The 24,700-nt window shown below is 48.9% G+C and overlaps 1 protein-coding gene across 9 annotated transcripts in view; it reads left to right on the forward strand.

Annotated features, from left to right (window-relative positions):
• The window catches only part of CIZ1 (CDKN1A interacting zinc finger protein 1), a 156,629-nt gene that overhangs the window by 103,299 nt on the left and 28,630 nt on the right, over nucleotides 1–24,700 (forward strand). For 7 of the 9 annotated variants that reach the window (XM_053282420.1, XM_053282419.1, XM_053282425.1 and 4 more), the window contains 10 exons: nucleotides 589–710; nucleotides 5,304–5,419; nucleotides 11,853–12,022; nucleotides 13,379–13,532; nucleotides 15,639–15,693; nucleotides 17,922–18,001; nucleotides 19,368–19,447; nucleotides 21,198–21,380; nucleotides 21,850–21,980; nucleotides 23,858–23,942. In XM_053282420.1, the coding sequence (XP_053138395.1) occupies nucleotides 589–710; nucleotides 5,304–5,419; nucleotides 11,853–12,022; nucleotides 13,379–13,532; nucleotides 15,639–15,693; nucleotides 17,922–18,001; nucleotides 19,368–19,447; nucleotides 21,198–21,380; nucleotides 21,850–21,980; nucleotides 23,858–23,942 (1,176 nt within the window). Of the gene's footprint in view, nucleotides 1–170; nucleotides 279–348; nucleotides 711–940; nucleotides 1,089–5,303; nucleotides 5,420–11,852; nucleotides 12,023–13,378; nucleotides 13,533–15,638; nucleotides 15,694–17,921; nucleotides 18,002–19,367; nucleotides 19,448–21,197; nucleotides 21,381–21,849; nucleotides 21,981–23,857; nucleotides 23,943–24,700 lie in introns of those variants that run through there. The other 2 variants (XM_053282427.1, XM_053282428.1) reach the window with 2 other exon arrangements.

Here is a 24,700-nt window from a genome sequence, read left to right on the forward strand (position 1 = left end):
AACAAATGCTCAAAAAGAGCTAAAAATCACCCCAAACCCCTTAATATCACCAAGCAGCCGATATAGGAAGGTGCTGAAAAGCATCCTCTCTCACTGCGCAGGGAGATGGCAATGGTCAACCCCTCCTGTATTCTACCCAAGACAACCACAGGGCTCTGTGGGCGCCAGCAGTCGACACCGACTCGAGGGCACAGCCTTGCCTTCCCTTCCCTTCCCAGGCATAAGACTGCTAGCCAGCTTAGCGCCCTGCCTTCGGATGCAAAGGAGGCTCGGGAGAGGTGTGGTTTGTGTGTGATTTGTATAGGAGGCTGCTCGGAGGTGGGTACGCCTCTTCACGCACACCCCTAGGTATCTCGTGATCGCAGCTCTGACCCGGCCCGGGGCCCGAGAGGAAAGCCAGCGACTTCGGAAGGAGGGAATGAATGGAGCACTCTAGCAGCGGCGCCTGCAGTCTCGCCTGGTGGCGGCTGCTGCTGGGCTACGTGTGAGGCTCCGCTGCCTCCGCGAGCCCAGCGAGGCGCCGGCTCCTTCCCGCAGCAGCAGCAGCAGCAGCCCTGCCACCGATCTCTCTCCTCTGTTTTCCTCCAGGACCGCGCAGCATCTCGGGGCTCCCCAACCATGTTCAACCAGCAGCAGTTCCAGCAGCAGTTGCTGCAGCACCTCCTCCAGCACCAGACGCAGCAGCAGCAGCCGCCGCCGCCAGTAAGCCGGTAAGCTCTTCTAGGCGAGCCCGGGGATCGCGGGCCTGCCCCTGGAGGACAGGCAGTTCCTCTAGTAGTCTCTCGCCCTTTAAAACAGCCCGGCCTCTCTGGCCCGTTTGGTTGTGTCGCAATCGCCGGCGCGCCGGCCAGCCGTTCACAGCTGTCCTTGCAGCAGCAGCATCTCCGGGTTTATGGGGGTTCAGAAGTGTGTGGCTTTGTTTTATTTCCTTCGGAATCAGATCTTGCAACTTCTGCTGCCAGTGCAGACCATGATCTGAGGATCTAGACCTTAGCACCTGTCGGCCAGCTCTTCTTAAAACCAGCTTGAGAGTACAAGGCACCTGCAACGGGACCATCTCAGCACAATCCTAACTGTACCTCCTAGCGGTAAATTCTACTGGTTTTCAGTACCATTTAGTCCCTAGCGAGGACTGCAGACTAAATGTGTGTTCCATCTCATAGGGAAAGCTGTACAGTTTAAAAATGACATGGTGTGTGTGAGTGTGGGTGGGTGTGAGAACTACAATAATACCATGTTTTGTCAAATCCACTTGTTTTAGATCTCCTATAATGCAAGAACCTGAAAATAAAAAGTGTACTTCTGAGGTATGCTATACTAGACTAAATGCCATCGGTGCTATGCTAAGATAAAAGTTCTAGAGCCCAAACTCCCGTGAACTTCTCTTGTGCAAGAGGCATTGAAACAAAACTGCTGTCAGTATACAGCTCCTGTTCGTTTCCTTGCTGGCCTTATGCAGGATAAACTTCTTGAGAGATCAGGCTCCAAGTGTAGTGCTTGAACAGCTTTTGCCACCTCTTGAGATAGTGAGTGGAATGGAATCAGTAAAAGAGCAACAGCTCCCCATTGCATGTAGTAATGGGGAGAAGGCATGGGGGAAAGGGATGGGTGGGTGGACCTGGAAACGGGGAGTCTTTCTGGGTACATGAGCCCAGGTTCATTATTGCCCCCCCCCCTTCTTCCTTCCTGACAGGAGTTTTCAGACTTGGATTCCCAGATGTTGTTGTACTACACCTGCCATCATCCCCAGCTACACTGTGGCTGGGGATGATGGGAGCTGTTGTCCAGCAGCCTCTGGGAACCCAAGTTTGAGACCCCCTGCCCTAACCTACCCCATATACAGACTTGAGGGTCTGTAACGGTGATGAACATGGTAACTTTTTTGTGCCAAGAAGTTTAAAATACAAAATACTATAAAATCCAAAAAGCTATAGATCCGCATCCAAAATATCCGCATCGAAAAGCTATAGACCATTCGTGCTGCAAGTGTCCTAAGGAGGCTTTGGATGCTTTTCTCAAATAGCAGCTCCTTCCCCAAGACCAATGATCAATTACTTTGGAAGCCAAGAGGTGTCACAGGACCATTATATGATGTGGCCTGGGGCCCTCTGGTTACGTGGGGTGGGAGGATGGCCAGGAAATTTTAAAAAACCTAGCTGGGCCTGGCGCAGAGCATCTGCGCCTCAGGCCAGCACCACGGCTGCCCCCACCCATGCTGGACCGGCTGGTTTGCTGGCCGGCCCATTGGCCAGCCTGCTTCTCTTCTTCCCCCCTTCTCCGCCCCCCCCCGGCTTTCTGGCTGGCAGGCCGGATGGAAAGCCAGCCCGCCACCTCCTCCCGCCCGCCCAACTCCCAGCAGTGGCTGCCTCCTCCCGCCAGTGCACGCGCTGCCACCTCCTGCTCCTCCTGGCAGCCGCTGCTGCTCCTGGCGGCCGCCACCACCACCCCCTGCGGCCGCCATCCCTATTTTCTCCCCAGTGGGATTAGCAACTGGTACGTTTAAGAGAATGAAATATATAGATCTTCCTGGGCATTTCAAACTTTGGGTCTGACTTTGGTAGTTCAATACCCAGTTGAATTAAAATGATCCCACACTTGCACAGTCCTTTTCCTGAAAAGCCTTTTAGAAGGGCACTCCCAGAAGATGTTCAGGACTAGGCCTTGGTGGGCCACCAGAAGTGCCTTCCATAGTTGCGGGGCAGCCGCAGAGAACATGACTGTTGGTCCTCATGATGCAAGGCTGGTGCACGGATATCAAGATAGTGCTCTTGGTTGATCTTCTCCTTCCTGTGATCTTGATAGATATCAAGATCTTGATAGATAGATCTTGATAGATATCAAGATAGTGCTCTTGGTTGATCTTCTCCTTCCTGTGTTCTGAGATTAATTTGCCAGTCTCGGTCCTGTTAGCCTCTGGCCTTATGTCTTCTAGCATGGATTGTGATTAGGGGCAGAGGGGGGCCAACAACTGAAGACTTGGGTCAAATCATCCGCTCCGGAGGGCTACGACCTGGCCTTCTAGTTGTCAGATTAGACGCAACTTCTTTTCATGAAAGTCTGGCTTAGAGGAAGAGCCTGTGTGTTCCCCAAATGTCCTTTAGGAGAATATAAGAACCACCCTGCTGAATCAGACCAAAAAGGGGCCCTCTAATCCAGCATCAGGGCCACAGTTCAGGGTTAGAGCATCTGCTTTGCATGCAGAAGGTCCCAGCTTCACTCCCTGTCAGCATCTCCAGGTAGGGCTGGGAGAGACTCCTGCCTGAAACTTTGGAGAGCTGCTGCCAGTCAGTGTAAACAATCCTGAGTTAGCTGGAGCAAGGGTCTGACTCAACACAAGACAGCTTCCTATGTGCCTATGTTCTTCTGTGCTTTATCGGGTTCCTGAAATGCGGTTGGATTTTCAGACTCTGATCCCTTGCGTGTATTAGAACTAGGCGTGAGTGTGGGTTGCTTGAACTGAAACTGGGGTGAGGAGCTGCTACCATTATGGGGTGTTTTTCAAGCATTGTATAATGATGGCTTCAGTATCTCCCCAGTTTGCTAACTGAATCAATGGAAGCCTTGGGGAAGAATGTGGGAGGGGTAGATTGCATCCATCACTTTGCACGGACTCTCTACACAGTGTGCTAGGGTGGGTCCTGCCTCAGAGCTGCACTGTGACCTGCTACAGCAGCTGGTGGGAGCATTCACGTTTGGCAAGTTTCCCATTCGTTCTTTTATTATTGTTATGAATACACACACACACACACACACACACACACACAAATCCGGTTGGCGGGGACTAGAGACAGGGACCTTTTAGGATTTGGCCCTTGGATTTGGAACACCCTTCCTGAAGAGGTCCGCCATATTCCCTCCCTCAGTTTTTAAAAAACAATTGGAAACACATCTTTTTATAGAGGCTTTTTAAATGTTTCATCTCTGTTTATATCTGGTAGGTTCTTTAGTTTTTACCGTTCTCAGCGTTTAGCTTTTAAAATAACTTTTTATTTGAAGCTTTTTTTTTTTTTAAAGCAATTTTCAATGTGGTTTTAGCCTGGTCTTTTAACTTGTTTAATTTAAATTTGGTTAACTTTATTCATCTTATTTTACATTGCATATTTTTATTAATGTTGTGAGCCGCCCCGAGCCGTCATGTGCTGGAGGGGTGGGGTATAAATATTTTAAATAAATAAATATGTATGTATGTATGTTTAGATTGGCAAAGAAGCATGTCACAACACTCTGAAGTACATAGCAACCATCCTGAGTGAAGCAAACATGCAAATTGTGCAGAGAACCTTTTGCTTAATTTCAGGATTGTTTTCAAGATTCCTAGCATTCCATCAATATAAGAACCTGGATTCAAATAGAAGAGCTCAGTAGTAGAGAAAATCCCCACACTTAACCCACATTTTGAGGCCGGTTCCTGGATCTAAAGAACGTTTGTCAATGTCTGGGGTACACAATCATCATCATTATTGTCAAGAGGAATGTCCAGACCTTGGAGCACTGGATCAGTGTTCCCTCTAACAGGGATTCACAGATGTTATTGACTACAACTCCCACAATCCCCAAGCAAAGGCTGTTGCAGCAGGGGATGCTGGGAGTTGTAGTCAACAACATCTGGGAATCCCTGTTAGAGGGAACACTGCTCTGGATCAAATGGATCACTGTTTTGTAAGGCGCCAGCCTGGTACATCTGAAAAGGTTGGGTTGTAAATATATGCAATGAATTATTGACTAAAAAGAGCGGTGCCAATGTTCCCGTGCTCTTTGGCTGCCCTTCCATATGGTGCAAGATTAGGCTTATGTGATGGATGTTGCTCTTGAGAAGCAGTGTAAAGTAGTGGCTAGTGTCTTAGGAGACCTGGGTTCAAATCCCTGCTCAGCCATGAAACTCACTGGGGGACTGGGCCCATCGCTTTCTCTCAGCTGAACGTACCTTACAGGGTGGTTGTGAGGGTAAAATGGGGAGGCCGCGTATGCCGCACTGCTTTCCTTGCAAGAAGGGCAGGCTAAAAATGTAATTGAAGTGCATTGGTCCAAGGCAGGGGTCGTCCACCTTGGCTTTCCAGCTGTTCTTGAACTATAGTTTCCATCACCCTTAGCTCCAATAAATTGTAGCTGAGGATGATGGGAGTTGTAGTTCAACAGCAGCCAGAGAGCCAAGGTTGCCTGAAGGCTCTAGCACAGAAATCAGGCCTTTGCACATGCCTTTGCATGGCTTGGTCACCTTGAGGTTGCCTTCCCTTCCCTCTGTCCCATGAAGATGGCTTCCTTGTTGCCTAATCCCCCTCCTTCTCTCCCTCACTCCTCCCTAGGGGCGTGACACCATCTCAGCAGCAGCAGATGCTGAACTTGCGGGCCACCAATCAAGCATCACTCCTCAGCGCCAACCCCATGCTTCAGCGAGCTCTCCTCATGCAGCAGGTGCAAGGTACAGATTGTCCTCGGCTTTTGCTCTTCCTTCCTGTTGGCTCCAAACCGAAACCGTAGGCTTGGTACAAACGAGGCTAAGCACTGCGCTTGGGAACCCGTCGCGCCAGACGGTCTTTCTTCTTCTTCCGTTACAATATCTGCATGCTTCTGTTCCGTTAAAAAAGAAACCACCGAGGGAGTTTAAAATAACGATTTTTCATTTGATAGATTTACATCCCACCTGATCCAGCAGGGCGGCTCATTTGTTCCTGTTTCTTCCATCCTAGAACTCAAACTACATGGGGTACTATTGGGGAGGAGAGCCGGTCTTGTGGGAGCAAGTATGAATTGTTTCTGTGAAGTAGGGTCTGATCAGGTTTGCATTTGGATGGGTGACTACATTTGAATGCCGTCTGCTGTAAGATACCCGTAGGGAATGGGGCCATAGCTCAATGGTAAAGCATCTGCTTGTGTGCAGAAGGTCCCAGGTTTGCTGCCTGGTGGCATCTCCAGGTATGGCTGGGAGAGACTCCTGCCTGAAACCTTGGAGAGCTGCTGCCAGTCAGTGTAGTCGGCACTGAGCTAGGTGGATGAAAGATCTGACTCAGTATAAGGCAGCTTCCTACATTCCTATGTAAAACGGTTCATCTTACATTCCAAGTCTTCTTTCTTTTGGGTAAATACAGGTATAACCTGTCTGTAGCCTTTATTTTTAAGATAGACGGAAATAACCTGTATTTAACTGAGTGTTTTTTTTTATAGGGGTGTATGATTTCTAATATCAAAGAACTTGGAATAAACCTAGACTTGGATTCAGGCAAATAATAGCAGCTTCAAGGCAGTGCTTTGGATCAGGGCTAGGGAGCACCAGGGGAGAAAGTGTCTAGGACCCCCGATCCCTGCCCCTGATTCAAATCAGACTGCCTCATGGCTGCCCATCATTATGGACAGTACTGAACTAGCTGGACGAAGATCTGACTCGGTATAAGGCAGCTTCCTACCTTCCTATGTAATACGGTTCCAGGGGGGCCCCCATCTGGGCACAGACCAGCCCCAAAGCTGCTTAACTGTTTGCAGACCATGCCTTAAAAAAAAATCCTTTCTTAATCCTATCCTTTCGAACGGGTTGTGCCACCCTCTGGCTCCCAACAGACAGGACCAGATGCAAATGAGAAACAGTCCCATGGTGGCCCGAGAGCAAGCCCCTCCCACTTCTGGTCCTGTCTTGCTCCCGTGCGCAGGGCCTTGGAAGCGCTCCAATCCTCCTCATGTCTTACTCCATGTTTTCCCTTACCTTTTCCTCTTCAAATTCCAGCTGGTTCTTACTCATACTGGATTATTTTCTTGGTCCCTCCCCGCTCCAAAAAAAATTATCTCAAGTCATGATGCACACAGAACTCATCCCCTGCTTTCTAGTGTTATTTCTAATTCTGTTTCATCTGTGTGTGGAATGAGTTTTGTTCTGGGCAGCAGTATCAAGGCAGTGTGTGCGCATGTGCAGTCAGAATGGGGCCTTCCTGATTCAACCCGAGCGGGATCGAAAATTAACCGAGCAGACATCAAAAACCGTGTGAGCGCACGCACACGTGCATGCCTTAGAGAGAACACTGGTGAGCAGGATCTAAAATTGACTGAGTGGACATCAGGAAATGTGTGAGTGTGTGCGCATGCGCACGCCTTAGAGGGAACACCGCTGCTGACTGAGGATCACGAGGCAGTATCAAGGCTGGATTGTGACAGAGGCAGAGAGCATGCAAGGAAAAGGGATTGCAACCAAATGGCCCATAACGCCTCGCCCTTCATTCAAAAGACACAATTGGGCCCATCCTGAAACGATGCCGCCTCGTGAGGCCCGGCAGCACGCACAGGCATCAGAGCAGTACTCCAAGGAGTGATCGGGCCATTACAGCCTCTGGAGATGCTGCTGCTTCACCTCAGCCAGGGCCTTCCACTGTCTGCAGAAATGCTTTCCCCCCTGCGGTTTCTGAAGGGGAATCCACCGCCAGTTCAGGCACAGCTCTCCTGAGCTTTCTTCAGAGGAAGCAGAGCCCTTCCTCGGACGCAGAGGGGATTGCAGAGGAGGAGCGTGGAGTGTTAGCCAACGAGCCAATTGAGCTCCACTCATTGCCAGCGGGACAGCTAGCCAACACAGTCACCGTTGAGCTCTCCATCTCCCTGGCTCATGGGTTACTTGGGAGTAGCAGCATTCGACTGCCCCCGGAGCTCTCTGCATGGATGAGGGACCTGGTGGCAGCAGAGCTAAGGAAGCGAGTTCCCCCCACAGGACAGAGTTAATACCAGTGTCAGTGGTTCCTCTGACTCCACAGGCACCAGCTATTCTTCCTAGGGGGTGCTCTGAATTTAGGTGGGAAAGCTCTCGGTCATCCCTGAAGTTTATTGGGCCTGTGTGGAGCTTTGGCCAAAGCTGAATTCTCTGCATGGTCTCCTTGGCATCGTGCAGAGTCGACTATTCCCACTGTGCAGTACTTTGCCTTGCTCAGCTTCCCTTTAAGGGAAACGGAGCTGTTTTTTTGAGTCCCTGCCCCATCTTGGATGACGTGCACAGAGTGTAGCCCTTCCCTGCACTTTCCTCTCAGAGCTCTTACGAGAGGCCTCCATCTCTCTTAAAGGGACCTCCCAGCACTGAGCAAAGTGCAGTACTGTGCAGAGGTCAGTACTGTTAATGGAACTGCCGTTAACAAATGGCAAATGGCTCTCGCTTTGGAGTTTTTTTGCCAGAGTGGCCCCCGCTTGGAAAATAGTGACGATTACTGATCGAAACCCTCCCTAGAATGTCTCTGAATGGCTCGATGAAAAATAAAAATTAAGTACCTAAAACCATTAGGTGCTAAACACAATTAAATATAGATGGGCCCTGCCTGCAGGATGGCTATCTACAGGGAAAGATTGCAGAGCAGTAGGGAAGGAGAATCAGTCTGGATAAGCCAGAGTGAAAGGATTTGTTTAAGGAGGCCAACCAGTATAAAATCAGAGGGAGGAAGTCTGAAGGGGGGTGACGGGCAAGGCGTTCCAGTGATAGGAAGCTGCGTGGGTGGAAGGCTGCCAGTGGAGAACAGAGTGGAGAATCCTAGAAGGAACAAGACTGGCAGCTGGGAAGCAAAGGGTCCGTGGGGGAAGGGAGGGAAGATGGAGAGGAGTAAGTCCATGGAAGGGAAAGGAAAAGTTGTGCCGTCGAGTCGGTGTTGACTCCTGGCACCCACAGAGCCCTGTGGCTGTCCTTGGTGGAATACAGGAGGGGTTGACCATTGCCTCCTCCCGCACTCTGTGAGAGGATGCCTTTCAGCCTCTTCCTATATTGCTACTGCCTGATATAGGTGTTTCCCATAGTCTGGGAAACATTCCAGCAGGGATTTGAACCAGCAACCTTTTGCTCCCTAGGCAAGTTACTTCTCCGCTGCGCCATAAAGACGAAGGGTGGAGGAGGAGGCGGCAGTGAAGAAAATGATGCCAAGGAGCAGAGCCAGCCATAGACTGCTTGGTGCTCTGGGCAAAGTTAGGTATTCACACCTCCACTCCAACCCCAGCAGAGAGGTGGGGAGTCTCAGCCTTAACTTGAACTGCTCAGGCTGCTCTTTCTCCGGGTGAAATAACCAGCTTGCATGGATATGCCAGCGAACGACTAGCCTGTGCTGGTTTGGGGATACTGTGGGAAAGGGAAAAGAGGAGCCCAGGACCTGCCCAGCCCCACTCTTCCTTGATTGCCAGCACCTCCCTCCCCTCAGCAGTGGTGCAGGCCCCTCAGTCATGGGAACATAGGAAGCTGCCTTCAGCTGAGTCACCACCATTGGTCCGTCTATCTCAGCACGATCTACACAGTCTAGCAGCGGCTTCTCCAAGGATACAGACTCCCTCTCTCCCGGAGAGGCAGCTTCTAACTGTGCTGCAAGGAGTTTCCCTCCAAGGCCAACCTGACTGCAGCCAAGCCAACCACCCCGCACATCACTCACTTCTGGTTTGGAGTCTGGGCTCTTGAGAAACCAGGATGGAAGCTCCTGCCTGAGCAGCGGTGGCAGTAACACAGCGGAGCAAGGCGGGGAAGGGACGGGGACAAAGCACGCTTCAGCCGGGGGGAGGCAAGCCAGCCAGAGACTAGCTAGGAGGCAGGTCCTGCTCACTTGACTTCCACCCAGGGAGCTGTGGCACCCCCCCCAAGAGGTGATGCCCTAGACATCTGCCTGGTGGATGGGCTGGACAGAAATCAGCAAGTAAATGGTCAGGAGGCTTACGGGTAGGAGCAAGGAGACCAGCAAGAAGGCGGCTATAGTAATCCATCTGGGAAGCAAGAGAATGAATCAATCTTGGTAGCATATGTTGGAGGGAAATTGCAAATCCTAGATAGAACTGATCTAGAGAAGACGGGCGATTGGGAGCGGCACAGGATTGGTTGATTACCTGTAGCTGAATCATGGTGGCGTTGTATTTAAGAACAAAACTTAGCCACCTTTGTATAGCACTGAGGATGATGTCTTCACTGCGATCGAAACGTCTGCCATTTTGTTACATCTGGGGTTTAGTTTTTAAGTTTTAAACTTTTGAATGTTTTTAAACTTTTAACTTTTATTGCGCATTAAAGAAGGTCATTGGAAAAGCTGATCTAGAGAATGTTTAGTTTTATTTTGTAAGATAGGGTTTCTTTGGGATTGCTTAGCATTCAGTGCCGTTGTTTCTCTCTATGGAACGGCACAAGTGGGGTTTGATTTTTCTTCTTCAGTGGCTGGCTGTTACGGTGTTATGCAATTGATATTCATGTTACATCTGTAATAAAGAACGGTCTGAGCGCTGACCGGCCTCTGAATTTTCCTGGTCACCTGCAGGGTTTGGGTTACGTTTGAGAATACTTGATGCCCAGATACTTTGGTATCTGAGAAACATCAGTGTGAATAATTCAGCAGGTGTGGCATCCTGGGGTTTCAGCAGTGGAAACTGGTAATGTGTGTGCGATATATTTTCCTTTGTCTAAAATGGAAGTATAGTTTGAAATGAGTGGGAGCTTCCTCTGAGCAAAGTGCCTTGGTGGATTGTATCCCCTGGCTAAGGGAGAGCTCCCTCTCACTTTGGCTTTTTCAATGGTGCCACACCCCACTTGTGCTTCATAGCAACCCAGAGGTTCAGTTTCTTTAGCCTCTGGCTCATTTTTGACATCCTGGCCAAATCATGGTTTTGGAATTAGAAACACGCTCTGTGTTTGGGCGTTCCTCTCACATGCCTCTTGGGCTTCCTGTTCCACGGTAGCGGTAGATTGTCTGAATTGGCAAACTGCGGTTACTGCTAACCATGGTCCTGAGTTTGGAGGAAAAAGTAAAGTGTGCTGTCGAGTCGGTGTTGACTCCTGGCGACCACAGAGCCCTGTGGTTTTTCTTTGGTAGAATACAGGAGGGGTTTACCATGGACATCTCCTGCGAAGTTTGGAAGTAAACGATGCTTAATAGTAACCTTTTTTTGATGTCATGGCAAATTATAGGGCTCTTCTCATGGCCATAAACAGGGTTGGGGGAGGGCCCAGCTAGGGTTGGAGAACTGTGTGCACTCCCAGAAGGGGTGTGTAGGGAACCATTTTTGGCGGATGCGCAGAGGCTGGAACTTTAGAGGAGGCGCCAGTGCTGGTAAGATGCCTTCTCACTGCCCCCTCCCCAACAGCTGCCCTTAGAAATCTTTTAAAGGCAGGATTCCCCTTTGCTTGTAAAGAGGTATCCTCACTGCATTCCCCTTTATAAGCATCACCCCTCAAACCGTCGAACCATAATGGACCAGGTTTGGTTTGAACTTGGACTGGCCGCCTCTTTTTTTTTTAGGCCGGTTAGGTTTGAAGTCGAACCGGGCTGGTTCAAATCGAACCCAGTTAGATTCGAACTGCTTCTGCACACCTCTAACTCCCAGTCAGCGGTTGTGTGAATCCAAAGATCCAAGTAGGACGGGGAGTGATCATGTGGGAGGCAGGAGCTGGGTAGGACGGCTTTTTGTCCACCCTTGGTAAAACGCAAGGGTCAGAATGTGGGTTGGCCATGCCTGTCCTACCCAGCTCCCCACGATCACTCTCCCCTCCTCCTGCCTTGATTTTTGCGCACACATAAAGGAGTGTGCTCTCCAGTCCTGGCTGGGCACTCCTCCGACCTTGTTTAGTGAGAACAGCCCTTATGATTAGTGTGGCCCAGGCAGGAGGTAGAGGCAAGGGAAGCCCACAAGCCTGGACCCAACATCTAAACCAGGGATTCTCAATGTTGGGTCTCCAGATGTTTTTGGACTTCAACTCCCATAATCCCCAGCCCCAGCGGCCTTTGGTTGGGGATTCTGGGAGTTGAAGTCCAATAACATCTGGGGACCCAACGTTGAGAATCCTTGATCTAAACGATGGATCTGAGTCCTTGGCTCTCTCTTGGCTGCCTGGTGCTTATGTGGTATCTCATTAGGATCTGTTTCCCCCCCTTTTGCAGGTAACCTGAGAGGCTTCAACCTAGCGGCGGCCCCTATGCTGCAGCAGTTCTTCCCTCAGGCCACGAGGCATTCCCTTCTGGGTCCCCCTCCTGTGGGGGTCTCCTTGAAGCCCACCCGCCTGGCTTTCCCGGGGCTTCCGTTTCAGCGGCAGAATCGGACCTTCCGCACGGTGAGTTTCCGGCCTCCTGCGGTTCTCGTGAAACCTTGCTGGTAACTTCATTCCCCTTTGCCTGTCGACCTTGATCAGTTGTGACGACTGGTGTGGATTGCAGCTCCTTTGCAGGGGAACGTCCTTTCCTTCCCGCTTGGCATGATTTCTGTTCTGTTTTTGTCTATCAAGCTTATATACTGCCTACTACAAGTGTGTCTCAAGGTAGTTTACACACGAATTAAGATACACCCATAATGTAGTTACTCTGTAACTGTTTTTTTAAAAAAATAACCAGTTCATTCAAACATGTCTCGACTTTCCCTGAATTAATGTCCAAGGCGACTTACGCGAAGTCAAAAAACAAAGAAAGATTAAAAGAGGACATTGCCAAGGATGACTACTATTTATGTACTGCTTTTCAACCAAAGTTCTCAAAGTGGTTTACACAGAATAAGAAGATGGTTGGCCATCTAATAACCAATACAAAGCAGCAGCATCTGGTAACAAATACATTGCCAATTGACTAAGAGGAAGTGTGTGGTTGCTCATGTGCGTAATGTGCCTTAATATATGAAGTCTGGGTTTTATTTTGAACATTAATAAATACTTAAAAGAAAAAGAAAAAGATCATAGATCAAAATAAAATTGTCCATGCATTAAAACTTCCCAAACACTTTTTGGTGAATGGGCTTTCACCGGACAATTAAAGTTGGTTGAAAGAGGTGCCAGGTGAGCATGTGTTGAAAGGGCATTCCTCAACTAATCGTACCCCTGGCCACAATTTCTTAACTTTCCAAGGCAGGGGCACCTGGAACAGGGTTTCATAGGTTGGTCTTTCAATTCATGCGCTGTACAGTCATCCCTTGCCAACTGTGAGGGTTCTGTTCTGGCAAAACCTCGCTGTTGGCAAATTTGTGGTTGGCGAGCCATTGAAATCAATAGGAAATGGGGCTAGGGGAACTGTGGTTGTGAAAAGACCAGAAAATCAAAGAAAAGAATACAAGAAAATTGCCAAAAATCACCCGGAATTGCTTAAAATCACCAAGAATAAATAAGAGGAGTGAGCAAATTGAACTGCTGAAAAATTTTGACCGGTCACCATTTCCCAGTTGCAGATACTCAAAATTGTGATTGGGAAAACCACAGTTAGCGAGGGATGAATGTATTAAAACATCAGAAGAGTCTTGTTGGATCGGCTCAAAGGTTGATCTAGCCGAGCATCATGTGGCCCCTGGTGACCAACCAGATGCCTCAGGGAAGCCCACAAGTAGGGGATGATGGCATCCCCTGTGACGGTTCCTGTATCTGCTGCCACCATTTTATCTCCCGTAGTCCTCTCTTCTTCTTGTTGAACCTCGGCTCTCTGAACTGCAGGACTTCCCAAGAGTGCCTGAGAGGAAGCGGGAGGCAGATTCTGCATTGTTGTCGTCGTCGTCATCTCAAGGCCAAGGAGCCGATGAGAGTGTGCCTGGCTTGGAGGTGTCTGTTGGTCAAGCAGGGTCTGAGCAGCCTAGCTCTTCACCTTCAAGTAAGGGGAACCTTATTTTCTTCTGTGTGGTCTCTGAAAGAGAAAATACACTTTAAAAAAAAATAGCACATTTTATACCACCCCATACACAAGTCCCTGGGCGGTTCACAGTCTTAATTTTAGCGGAGGCCCCATCCCTTTGCCTTGCCTCTGAGTGGGAGACGTATTTTGCTTTCTGCCAGTTGGACCACACTGGAGACTTCAGGAGACATAGCTACAAAGAGAGAGGAAAGCCTTTCCTTTTATCCCTTTGAATTTGACTTCTATTCTTCTTATTCTTCTCTACAGTCCTCCCCCCTCCCCTTTTCATGTCTTGTTACGTTTATATTCCACTGTACTTTCAATGTGTAACTCAAGGCCCATGCATGGCTTTCCCAGGCAGTCTCCCACATCTAGACTTGCTTAGCTTCAGTGGCTGCTTTCTCTCAGACCAAGTGCTGGGATCGAACTTATCAGAACTTGCTTCCTTCTCTTTCCGCCTTTTAACAACACCACAAAAAACGGCGGGGAGGAACCTCTCTAGAACTTGAGTGTGATCTGGATAATAGATGGTTCGGCTTACCAGTGTGATATGTATAGCCAGGGAGGATTCCTCAGGAACAAACATGGCTGCCTTTTAGACCCACATGAGAACTCCACAATTTCCCTTGCTGTCTTCCCTTCCTCTCATCTTTGGCACATTCTTAAGTGGCAGAAAGTTTCCTGGAATGAGTAGGGTTCTGTTTATGCAGACTTGGAGTCAGAGTGTGGGACCCGCCTCCCAATTTCCCCTTATAGGGGCTGGGTGTGTGGTCAGGGAGCATAACTCAACCAAGAGACAAACACTTGACTCTGGTGGCAATAAAGGGCTCTGTTATTGAAGCAAAAGATTCAGTGTCAGGTTAATTCACCTTCCTTGGGTGGCCACCTCCTACTATACTCAGGGACCCACAAATTTAGGGACCCACTCTACTCAGGGCCCACCCATTGGCGGTCACCACCAATGGCCTCTCTTTCCTCAGATCCTTCTCTGGCTTACAGGCAGAAGGCTTAGGAGAGAAGCGGGTCTTCTGTCATTTGCACTGGGAGGTGGAGATGGTAAGAAACCCTAGGAGCCCTCTCCTATTCCTGCTGTTTCTCACCGGCTCAGGAATAGTAGTGGAAAGGAGACCTCTGGGGAGGAGACCTGTGTGGTCCTGAGTGTCCTGCTCATCAGGAGACACTCGCCAGTAGCAAGCTGGCAAGCAGATTTTGTAGGTGCCTGGCTATGCTGACTGTGAAGGGCAGGTCGCTGAGTGTGTGTGTATTTTTTTTAAAAAATAACTTCATTCCATTTCTATCCCACCTTTCAGTATAAATATCGGCTCGCAATATGGAACAATAAAAGCCAAACAATAAAACTACAGTTGTTAATCAGTTAAAAACAGTAGATGGATTGGTTGGGTTATGGGGGAGGGCCTTCTCTGTGATGGCACCTAGTTTCCGGCCCTCCTTCCACCCCTTCTGGCTTTTCATCTCTATGTTAAAATGCTTTCGTTCTAGCAGCCATTTTAAGCCGCTGACTGGTTAGTGTGTTCCGCCTGCTGCTGAATTCTCTTTTAAGAAAAGATTTTACTGCCTTTTTCTTTTTTTGGTTTTTTAAAATTTAAATGCTTTTAATGATGGAAAGGCAGGGTCTAAATATTTACAAGTATTCAAATGGCAGCAGCATTAATAATGGCAATAGTGTTTGAGCGCCATCATTACCTATGGCCAGGGCTGTGTGTACTCCTGTGCTGATAAAATAAATTGTAGGCCTTGTCTGAATCTCGGTTTAATGTGGGTTACCAACATTAGCGTGATGGTGTGGACGCATGCCAAGGTGGCTTATGGCCCGATATCCTCGCCTTGGCATGGGTTCACACAATTACACTGATGTTGGTAACCCACATTAAACCTAGATTCAGATGATTGTATGACGAGGCCTTATGTCTCACAATTTAGTAAGTTGGGAAGGAGCATGGCCCTCTCCAGCAACGGTTTCTGCATTCCTGGAGGTGCCTCCCGCTACACATATACCTTGAGCAGCAGCAAATCGGAGCTGACCTGCCTGTTTTGCAGCCATAAAATCTTTTTCTGTTTCTATAGACACACAAACGCAGCCTTCTCCAGACGGTGAGCCCGCCATCAAGCGGCTAAGGAGGTAATTTTTATTTGTGTATTTATCGTATTTCTATATCGCTCAACTGACCGTGTCCTTGAAGCGGTTTACAAAAAGAGCATCGAAACTAAGAATGCCAAAATGATCTGAAGGAGAAGAATGGATTTGCCAAGGTCATGGCAGTGGTGGGAAAGAGGCCCTGCAAGAACGACCTTGCTAGGTCAGGCCAAAGAGCCTTCTAGTTCCGCACTTCTGTCTTCACCCAAATGCCCTTGGGAAGAGCTCACAAGCGGGGCAACAAGTCTGCCCGTTGTGGGCAGCTGCAAGGATGCTGCCCCTGCCCATGGGAACCTTGCATGCAGGAGGTCCCAAGTTTCCTCCGGGTAGCATCTCCAAGATCGGGCTGATGGTCTGACTCAGTAGAAGGCAGGTCTTATACTCTCTGCGAGTGCACACATCACATGTAATATAGAAGTACAGAAATATTCTCACTCCTAATCTGACTCGAATGAGAGACCAGCGGAGAGCTGGTCTTGTGGCAGCGAGCATGGATTGCCTAAGCAGGGTCCACTCCGGTTTGCATTTGAATGGGAGACTCCATGTGTGAGCACTGTAAGATCTTCCCCGTAGGGGATGGGGCTGCCCTGGGAAGAGCATCTGCATGCAGGAGGTTCCAAGTTCCCTCCCTGGCGTCGCCAGATAGGGCTGAGAGAGACTCCCGCCTGCAACCTTGGAGAAGCCGCTGCCAGTCTGGGTAGACGATACTGAGCTTGATGGACCAAGGGTCTGACTCAGTAGAAGGCAGTTTCCTATGTTTCTAACTTCATTTGTTTCAGATGGCAAATAGCTGTCTTTCTCCCTTGCTGTCCCTTATGCCAGGACCCGGCTCTCAGCACACCTACATGATGCTCTCTTAGTTCCTGAATATCCCTATTCAACACCTGCTTTTTCATGAAGCCTTTGCCACAATCCATTATTCCTCATCCTCCATGGAAACTAAGCTTAAGTACGTGTACCTGCAATAAATACATACGATTTCCTTATCTGGGATGAGGCCTTCGCTCAGTAGCAGAGCATCTCCTTTGCATGCAGAAGGTCTCAGGTTCACTCCCTGGCAGCATCTCCAGGTAGTGTGGGGAAAGACTCCTGCCTGAAACCTTAGAGAGCTGCTACCAGTCAGTGCAAGCAATCCTGAGCTAGATGGACCAAGGGTCTGACTCCTGTGTTCCTGTCCTCCTTGCATTCCCTGTAGCAATGTCTAGATTGTGAGCTCCTTGGGGCAGGGGCCCATGTTTTCATTTGTTCCTCTGCAAAGAACCATGCCCACTGATGGTGCTGTATAAATAAGTTTTTGGAAATAATATAATATAATATAATATAATATAATATAATATAATATAATATAATATAATATAATATATAATATAAAAATAAGTTTATTATAGTTTTCTGAAAGATCCCAGCTGGAAGCATTCTACTGTCTCTTTGGACTTTGACGATTCCTGAAACACACAAACTGGAGCTTCTCCAGACTTTAAGAGCAGCCGTGCTGGATCCAACTAAAAGCCCATTTCATCCAGCATCTGGTTTCCCACAGTGGTCAAATAGATTATTATTGTTGTTGTTATTGTTGTTGATAATAATATCAATCTATCTATTTATTTATTTAGATCTCTATACCACCCTTCCAAAAATTGCTCAGGGTAGTTTATACAGAGAATAATAAATAAATAAGATGGATGCCTCTGGGAAGCCTAGAAATGGGATGGGTAGACTACTAGCCCTCTCCCACTGTTGCTCCCCTGCAGCTGGTATTCGGAAGCATGCTGCCTCTGATCATGGAGGAGGTGGCATATAGCCATCATGGCTAGTAGCCCTTGATAGACTTGTCTCACATGAATGTGTCTAATCCCTGCTTAAAGCCATCAAAGCTGGTGGCCATTAAAATTTGTGGCAGCAAATTCCAGAGGCCAGTTATGTGCTACACGAAAAAATACTGTTGTCCGGTGTAAATCTCGTGCCAGTCAGTTTTGCCCTTGCTCTAGTGCTGTGAAGACAGGGAGAAAAACTTCTCTTTCTCCACAGCATGCATAATTTTATAAGCCTCAGTTGTGTCCCCCACTTAGCTGCCTGCCCCCCACACCCCCAAGTTAAAGGCCCCAACAGTAGCCCTCCTTCCTAATCAATTGTGCACAAATGATTACATTTGCCCTTGTTCACTTTTCTGACCTAGTACATTTTCAGTAACCACAATTATGTTGCTTCCTCAGTGGAGATGAAGACTCCGTCCCTGACGACACTGCATGCCTTGAACAAACGGAGGAGTCGCACACACAACCCCACCGGGAAGGTAAGAGCTTCCCATTGCACGAGTGTCTTGCTTCTCTAAGATCCCAGGTTCACTTTCTGGTTAAGAAGACCTTGGAGACCAGGCTGGAAATATGTCTGCCTGAGACCCTGGAGAGCTGAGGCCAGGCAGAGTAGACCAGAGCGGCAGAATTTTGGCCATACTGCAGATGTTGGACTATGACTCCCATCATCTCTGACTATTGTAATTGTGGCAGGGGATGATGCAAGTTTTAGTCCAACAGCAGCTGGAGGGCTGAAGTTCTTTAGTACAGCCCTGCAACAGACCATACTCAGTCCCCTGCTAACTTAACAAAGTGGCACCTTTTCTAAAGTGATTCTCTTTATTGAGCAGGGGGAGAGCAACTGGCCCTATCCGTCCCCAGCACAGCATCCTTCCAGTGGCTGTTGCTGGTGTCCCTCTTGTGTTTCTTTTGTAGATTGTGAGCCCATTGGAGACAGGGAGCCATATTATTTATTTATATGTATGTATGTAAACCACTTTGGGAACTTCTGCTGAAAAGCGGGATATAAATATTCATCGTTGTTCAATGTGCTAATGATCTGGCTCTGTGCAAAACAGCTTTGTATGTACATTCTGTTTTGTCTTTTGTTTTTAAAAATTATTATAGGTTTGTGTCCCTCCTTTCCATTATTAAAATAGTGCCCTAGGCAGCTCACAAAACAAGCAAACAAAACTTAGTACACTACATGTCTGAGCACTGTAAGGTATTCCCCTTAGGGGATGGGGCCATTCTGGGAAGAGCCTCTGCAGGCTTGCATGCAGAAGATCCCAGGTTCCCTTCCTGGTAGCATCTCCAAGATAGGGCTGAAAGAGACTCCTGCCTGCAACCTTGAAGAAGCCGCTGCCAGTCTGTGTAGACAATACTGAGCTAGATGGACCAAGAGTCCGACTCAGTAGAAGGCAGCTTCCTCTGTTCCTCAAACAATTGAAAAATAATTGGTTAGAGCAATTTCAGTAGCAGGAGTTAAATATATGTAACTACTAAGCAAGTAAAAAGCACTGCCAAGGCAGAAACCTTTCCTCCAGATCTGATTAGTAACTACAAGTACTTGCATTTCTCATATTTTGTTCTTACGAAAGGTAAGGTAGATGTTGTCCAGCAGCCAAAAAGGAATGGTGCAACCCATTTCTGGCTTCTCGGAAGGCTTTGTCTCTGCTCCGGATGGATCCAGCCCTGGGGAGCTAGTGCAATTAACTGGATAGGATGTTGTGGATTAGCGTTTCCCCCAACCTGGACCTTCCTCCTTGCCTCTTGCTTCCAGGAAACTGAACTGCTTTTCTATCTGCAACCAGTTGGAGGTTTTTTGTTTCTCCCTCACTGAAAGACCCTTTCTTCCCCGCATAGAAACAGACCATGGGAGAGAGGACTTGGCTGACGATATTTCCAAGGAGCAGAACTTCTCTGAGGAGCCAAAGCCTTCAGAGGTGAGCAAAAAGTTTCTTTGGATCCTGCGGGGGAAGCAGCTTTATTTGTGGCAGGTTCTTTTGCTCCTGAGGATTCTGAACAATAGCTGGATGTGTGCTGGGGCAGTGACATGTAGAACGACTTCCTGTGTTCTCCCTTTTAAAAACTCTGCCCTCCCAGTGTCCCCATTCACCTTCCAGATGCCCACCAAATCCTCCCATGATCCTCACTTATCTGAAGGCCACATCACTTCTAAGTTGTCTTTTCCTGTAGATTGCTCCCGTTTGGCTGGAGTTTGGCTCCCGCTGAGTTTGGCTGGTGGGGAGTTCTCTCCTTGATTAACATAAGAACAGCCTTCCTGGATCAGGCCCAAGAAGGCCCATCTAGTCCAGCATCCTGTTTCACACAGTGCCCCACCAGATGCCGCTGGAAGCCACAGGCAAGAGTTGAGGCCATGCCCTCTCTCCTGCTGTTACTCCCCTGCAACTGGTACTCAGAGGCATCCTGCCTTTAGCCCTCCAACTCATAGCCGATGATAAACCTCTTCTCCATGAAGTTATCCAAGCCCTTCTTAAAGGCATCCAGGTTGTTGGCTGTCACCACATCTTGTGGCAGAGAATTCCACAAGTTGATTATGCATTGTGTGAAAAAGTACTTCCATTTGTTGGTCCTAGATTGGTGGAGGAAAGTATGCAGAGTGGGTGGTTCCCCGCCACTCACTCCCAAGGGCAGAGCTATGCAAATGCCTTTGACAGGCATCTACAAATCCACTTGCCTGCTCACCAGTGCCGAGTGCCTCTAGCCCTTGGTGAGCGGGATCTCCTCTCACCGAGCACAGATCACCTTCCCCTCGGGTTTCACTTCCACTGCTATTTATGAGGAGGTCAGCAATGGCAGGAATCCTTTCTGAACAGTGGGAGAGGGTTCCCCCTGTTTCTTACCATCTCCGTGTCCCAGTGCAAATGAAAGAAGACCCACTTCTTGCCTGAGCCTTGTGCCGGAAAAGGATCTGAGGAAAGAGAGGGGAGTGCTGGCAACCACAGCTAATGTCTGGCTAGTGAGCTAAGCCTATATTTGTGAATCCCTGGTCTACTTGGCCCCCTCCAGTGGGAAGAAACACCCCCGGTCCAGTCCTCCCTGCTCTGCAATGACAGGGTGACCTCGGAGCTCCCACTCTGGCTGGATTTGGAATTTTTGTTTGCTGTTGTTCCTCCTTCCCCCTGGCTTAGCTAGCTAGTAGCTTGCAGGGTTTGATCTGAAGGCAACATGAGGCCCCTACCTGGCTGGAACTAAACAGGTCTAGATCTGGCCAGTGCCTGGAGGGGAGTCTACCTGGGAACACTACTTATGCTGCTTTCAGTTCCAACGTGGAAGATGGGAAAGAAGCCATCCTGTATCCTCTCATGGGGCGGAGGGTGAGGAGGCATTAGGACCACCAGTCTGACTCACCCTACCATCTCCAAGTTGGGTGGCCTGCTCATTGGCTGCTGCTGGCAGAACAGGGCTGAAATCCCAGGGCAGGAGGTCACTCCTGCCTTGTTGTTTCCTCCTCCTCCTCCTCCTCCTCCTCCTCCTCCTCCTCCTCCTCCTCCTTCTCTTAGAGATGAGCCATTTCCCATGTTCCTGATTTAGGCAGGCTTGGGCACCTGCCAAAGAGCATGTGGATCTGTCCTGAGTCCCAGGCCCGTTCCTCTCTCGGGGGCTGCAGGGGGAGTAACGGTCAACAGCCCACGGAGAGCCTGACACGGCCTCTTGTCTTGGCCTTCCTAGGTGGTTAGCTCTGCGGGCTCCCTGAAAGTAACAATCCAGCAGAGCAGCGAGAGCCGGGCCATCAGCACCACGGCCCTGAAGCCGGCCCACTGGACCTCCGAGATGGGCACGGCTGAGACCAGCCCTGAGTCCGCCCTGAAATTCTACTGTTACATTTGCAAGACTAACTGCTGTAACCAACAGGTAAATGGGTTCAGTGCCGGGTGGAGGGATGGTCGTGCATTGCTGGGCTTCCATGGGCCCTTCCTAAACCAAGGTTCACAAACTATGAAATGTGTAGGCAGGCCTGGTGCCTGTGGTTGCGCAACAGCTGAAACTCAGTACCCCAGCAGGATCCACTTCTGACACTTGTCCTTGGGAACCCTTGGGCAGGATTAGACCTGGCTGCCATTCTGCTGATTCTATTTCCCCCAGTACCTCCAAGCTAATGTCATTCAGTGAGGGGGTCAGTGTTCCCTCTAACAAGGATTCCCGGATGTTGTTCACTACAACTCCCAGGATCCCCAGCTGCAATGGCCTTTGGCTGGGGATTCTGGGAGTTGTAGTCAACATCATCTGGGAATCCCTGTAGGGAACACTGTAGGGGGCCCCTCTGAAGTAAAGAGACTGCAGAGCTTGATGCACGAACTGACCATCTCCTCTTCCGTGCCAGAACTTCCAGGCTCACATGGCAGGAGTTGAACACCAGCAGCGGCTCCAGGAGATCCAGCACAGGAGCAACATCTGCTTTGTCTCGTTGCTGCCCATGGTGAAGGAACAGAAGCCCCTGGCGGAGAAAGACGGGTACATGCAGGGACTGGCCACATTCTGCACCCTGGGAATTCGGGTCCCTTGAGTTCATAACCTTGTAGGTGGACTCGGTCATCACTCGTGTTTGATCTCACTCATAGGAACATAGGAAGTTGCCATGTACTGAGTCAGACCATTGGCCCATCTAGCTCAGTGCTGTCTTCCCAGACTGGCAGCGGCTTCTCCAAGGATGCAGGCAGGAATCTCTCTCAGCCCTCTCTTGGAGATGCTGCCAGGGAGGGAACTTGGAATCTAGATGCTCTCCCCAGAGCGGCTCCATCACCTAAGGGGAATATCTTACAGTGTTCACACACCAAGTCTTCCATTCATATACAACCAGGGCGGACCCTGCTTAGCTAAGGGGACAAGTCAGGCTTGCTACCACAAGACCAGTTCTCCTCTCCTGGTCAGATTCAAATCATTAGATGCAGTTTACTGCTGGCATGTGTGAGGGGGGCCCACAGGCGAGGAGGACCTGCCCATTGTTGAGCTCAGGGCTCGACATCTGTGAGCCATGAAACTGACTCCCCATGTGAAGCTGGAGAACTGTGCCCAGCCACACCTGGGCCTTGTGGGCAAGACTTGTTCCCAGCCTCTCCCCCTACCTGTCTTATAGTACATGAGCCAGCTGGCGTGGTATCTGTCATCTGGGGGCAGGGATGCTCATTGTGGTTTCTGGCAATGTCTACACCCCTAGAGATGGAAAATAGGTGGTATCATTGCAAGACTCTCAGCTTTCAGTGTGTTCTCATCCATCCGTGGCTACTAGCTTGAGTGACCACAGGCTGTCCCCAGGATCAGAAGTAGGATACCTCCGGATCCCAGTTGCAGGGGAGCAAAAGCAGGAGAGGGAACAGGCCTTCATCTTTTGCCTGTGAGCTTTCCTTTCAGCTTTCAGTGTGTTTTCGTGTCCTCCGCCCCCACCCCGCTCGCTATCGGGTCTGTAGTGGCCACATTTGCGATGAGGTTTTAAAAGCTTTTTAAAACTTCTAAAACTACTATGAAATGTTGTCAGAGGAATGAAAGTGACCACTGGCAGGAATGTCCTCCAAAGATTACTCAATGGAGAGAGGACAACAGTTGGTTCATTCTTACCCTATCCCTGATCCTCACCCTTTCCTCTGGGCAAAAATGATGTATGCATGTATGTATTAGATTTATATACCGCCCTTCCAAAATGGCTCAGGGCGGTTTACAACATGATAAAAACAATTAACAGTTAAAATCAAACTATAAAAACAGAATAAAACCAATTAAGCAATTCAAACAGCTAAAAAACTCTGGAAAATCAGGGCAGCGATTTAAAACAGTTTTTCAATCATTTAAAAACCCTGGAAGGCCAGGCCAAACACTTGCCATTTTCTGATTTGGAAGTCGGGGTAAAGAACACACAGAAAGCTGCCAGTGCAACCATGCGATTGCCTCTTTTCCCATCTCTAGGAGAGCAGAAGTTCCCTGATTCATGGATTATTAAGACAACCCATAGTTTGGCTGGGAGAAGGGTTGCAAGATATGACGGGATACTTCCTGCAACAGGAGGGGTGCCGCTGCCTCCGGGGCCATGGGGCTGGGATGGTGCCATCAGTAGCAGATGGCCTCTGTGAAATGGGGCCCAAAGGAAGGCTGAGGCTCTGGCGAAATGTGCCCCCGCCTTGCTTGCGACAGAGTGACTGCAGCAGCTGCCTAATAAATGGCAAGCCATTTCATCTCAGTGCTGGCCATGTCTGTCTGTTTTTCTAGTTTGAAGAAAAACAGGCTGCTGCGATTCTCCCTGATGGCAAGCTCCTACCAGGCACGGTACTGGATGTTTGACTGACTGTCGGAATGCATGCTGTCATTCTAAGTCTGTCTTTGACATCTTGCCCTTGCAGAGACAGCCAGCAGCGATGGTGTAACACCTGCCAGATACATTTCACAGGTGATCTGATAAAGCATCGGCGGACTCAGGAACATAAGGTAACACGCGGCACATTTTTTCCCCCTTCTGCATTTTCAGGAAGGGGTTAAAATAGGCACAGTAACTGTTTACCCTGCAGATGAATGATCAGGAGAAGACACAGGAAGTTAAAGAAAAGAAATATTCCCTGCTAACTTGGCATTACCCCTGCTAACTTTGCAAAGAAGCACTTTTTCAATGTGGTGATTCTCTTTATTTAGTAGGGGGAGAGTAACTGGCCCTATCCACCCCCAACGCAGTACCTCCAGTGACTGTTACTGGTGTCTATCTTATGTTTCTTTTAGACTGTGAGCCCTTTGGGGACAGGGATCCATTTTATTTGTTTATTATTTCTCTGTGTAAACTGCACTGAGCCATTTTTGGAAGGGCAGTATAGAAATCAAATAAATAATAATAATACTCACAAGAACTATTTCTGGAATAGCTGTTTTCCTTCAGATCTGTTCTAGCATTTTTATTTATTTATTTATTGCTCATATTCTCTGGGGTTGTAGTAATCCCGGGCAGTGACCTGCTACACTAGTTCTAAAGTATCCTTTCCAAAGCTCATTCCAGTGGCAGACATCTTGGTTTGGGCCTCTTGCCTTTCTTCCCCCAGCATGGCTGCTCTGTGGACCTACTCCAGAGTCTTGAATGATTCTTTAGCATCCCCCCTAGGAGGCATTCTGGCTGCCTTAGAGTAAACCGAATAGCACAGAAGTGCACAGAAGATAGGCATACCTGTAAATACGGGGAGCAGCTAAGGAATACTCAAGTT

This window comes from Hemicordylus capensis, chromosome 17, assembly GCF_027244095.1.
Source record: "Hemicordylus capensis ecotype Gifberg chromosome 17, rHemCap1.1.pri, whole genome shotgun sequence".
In the NCBI taxonomy this organism is placed as follows: domain Eukaryota; kingdom Metazoa; phylum Chordata; class Lepidosauria; order Squamata; family Cordylidae; genus Hemicordylus; species Hemicordylus capensis.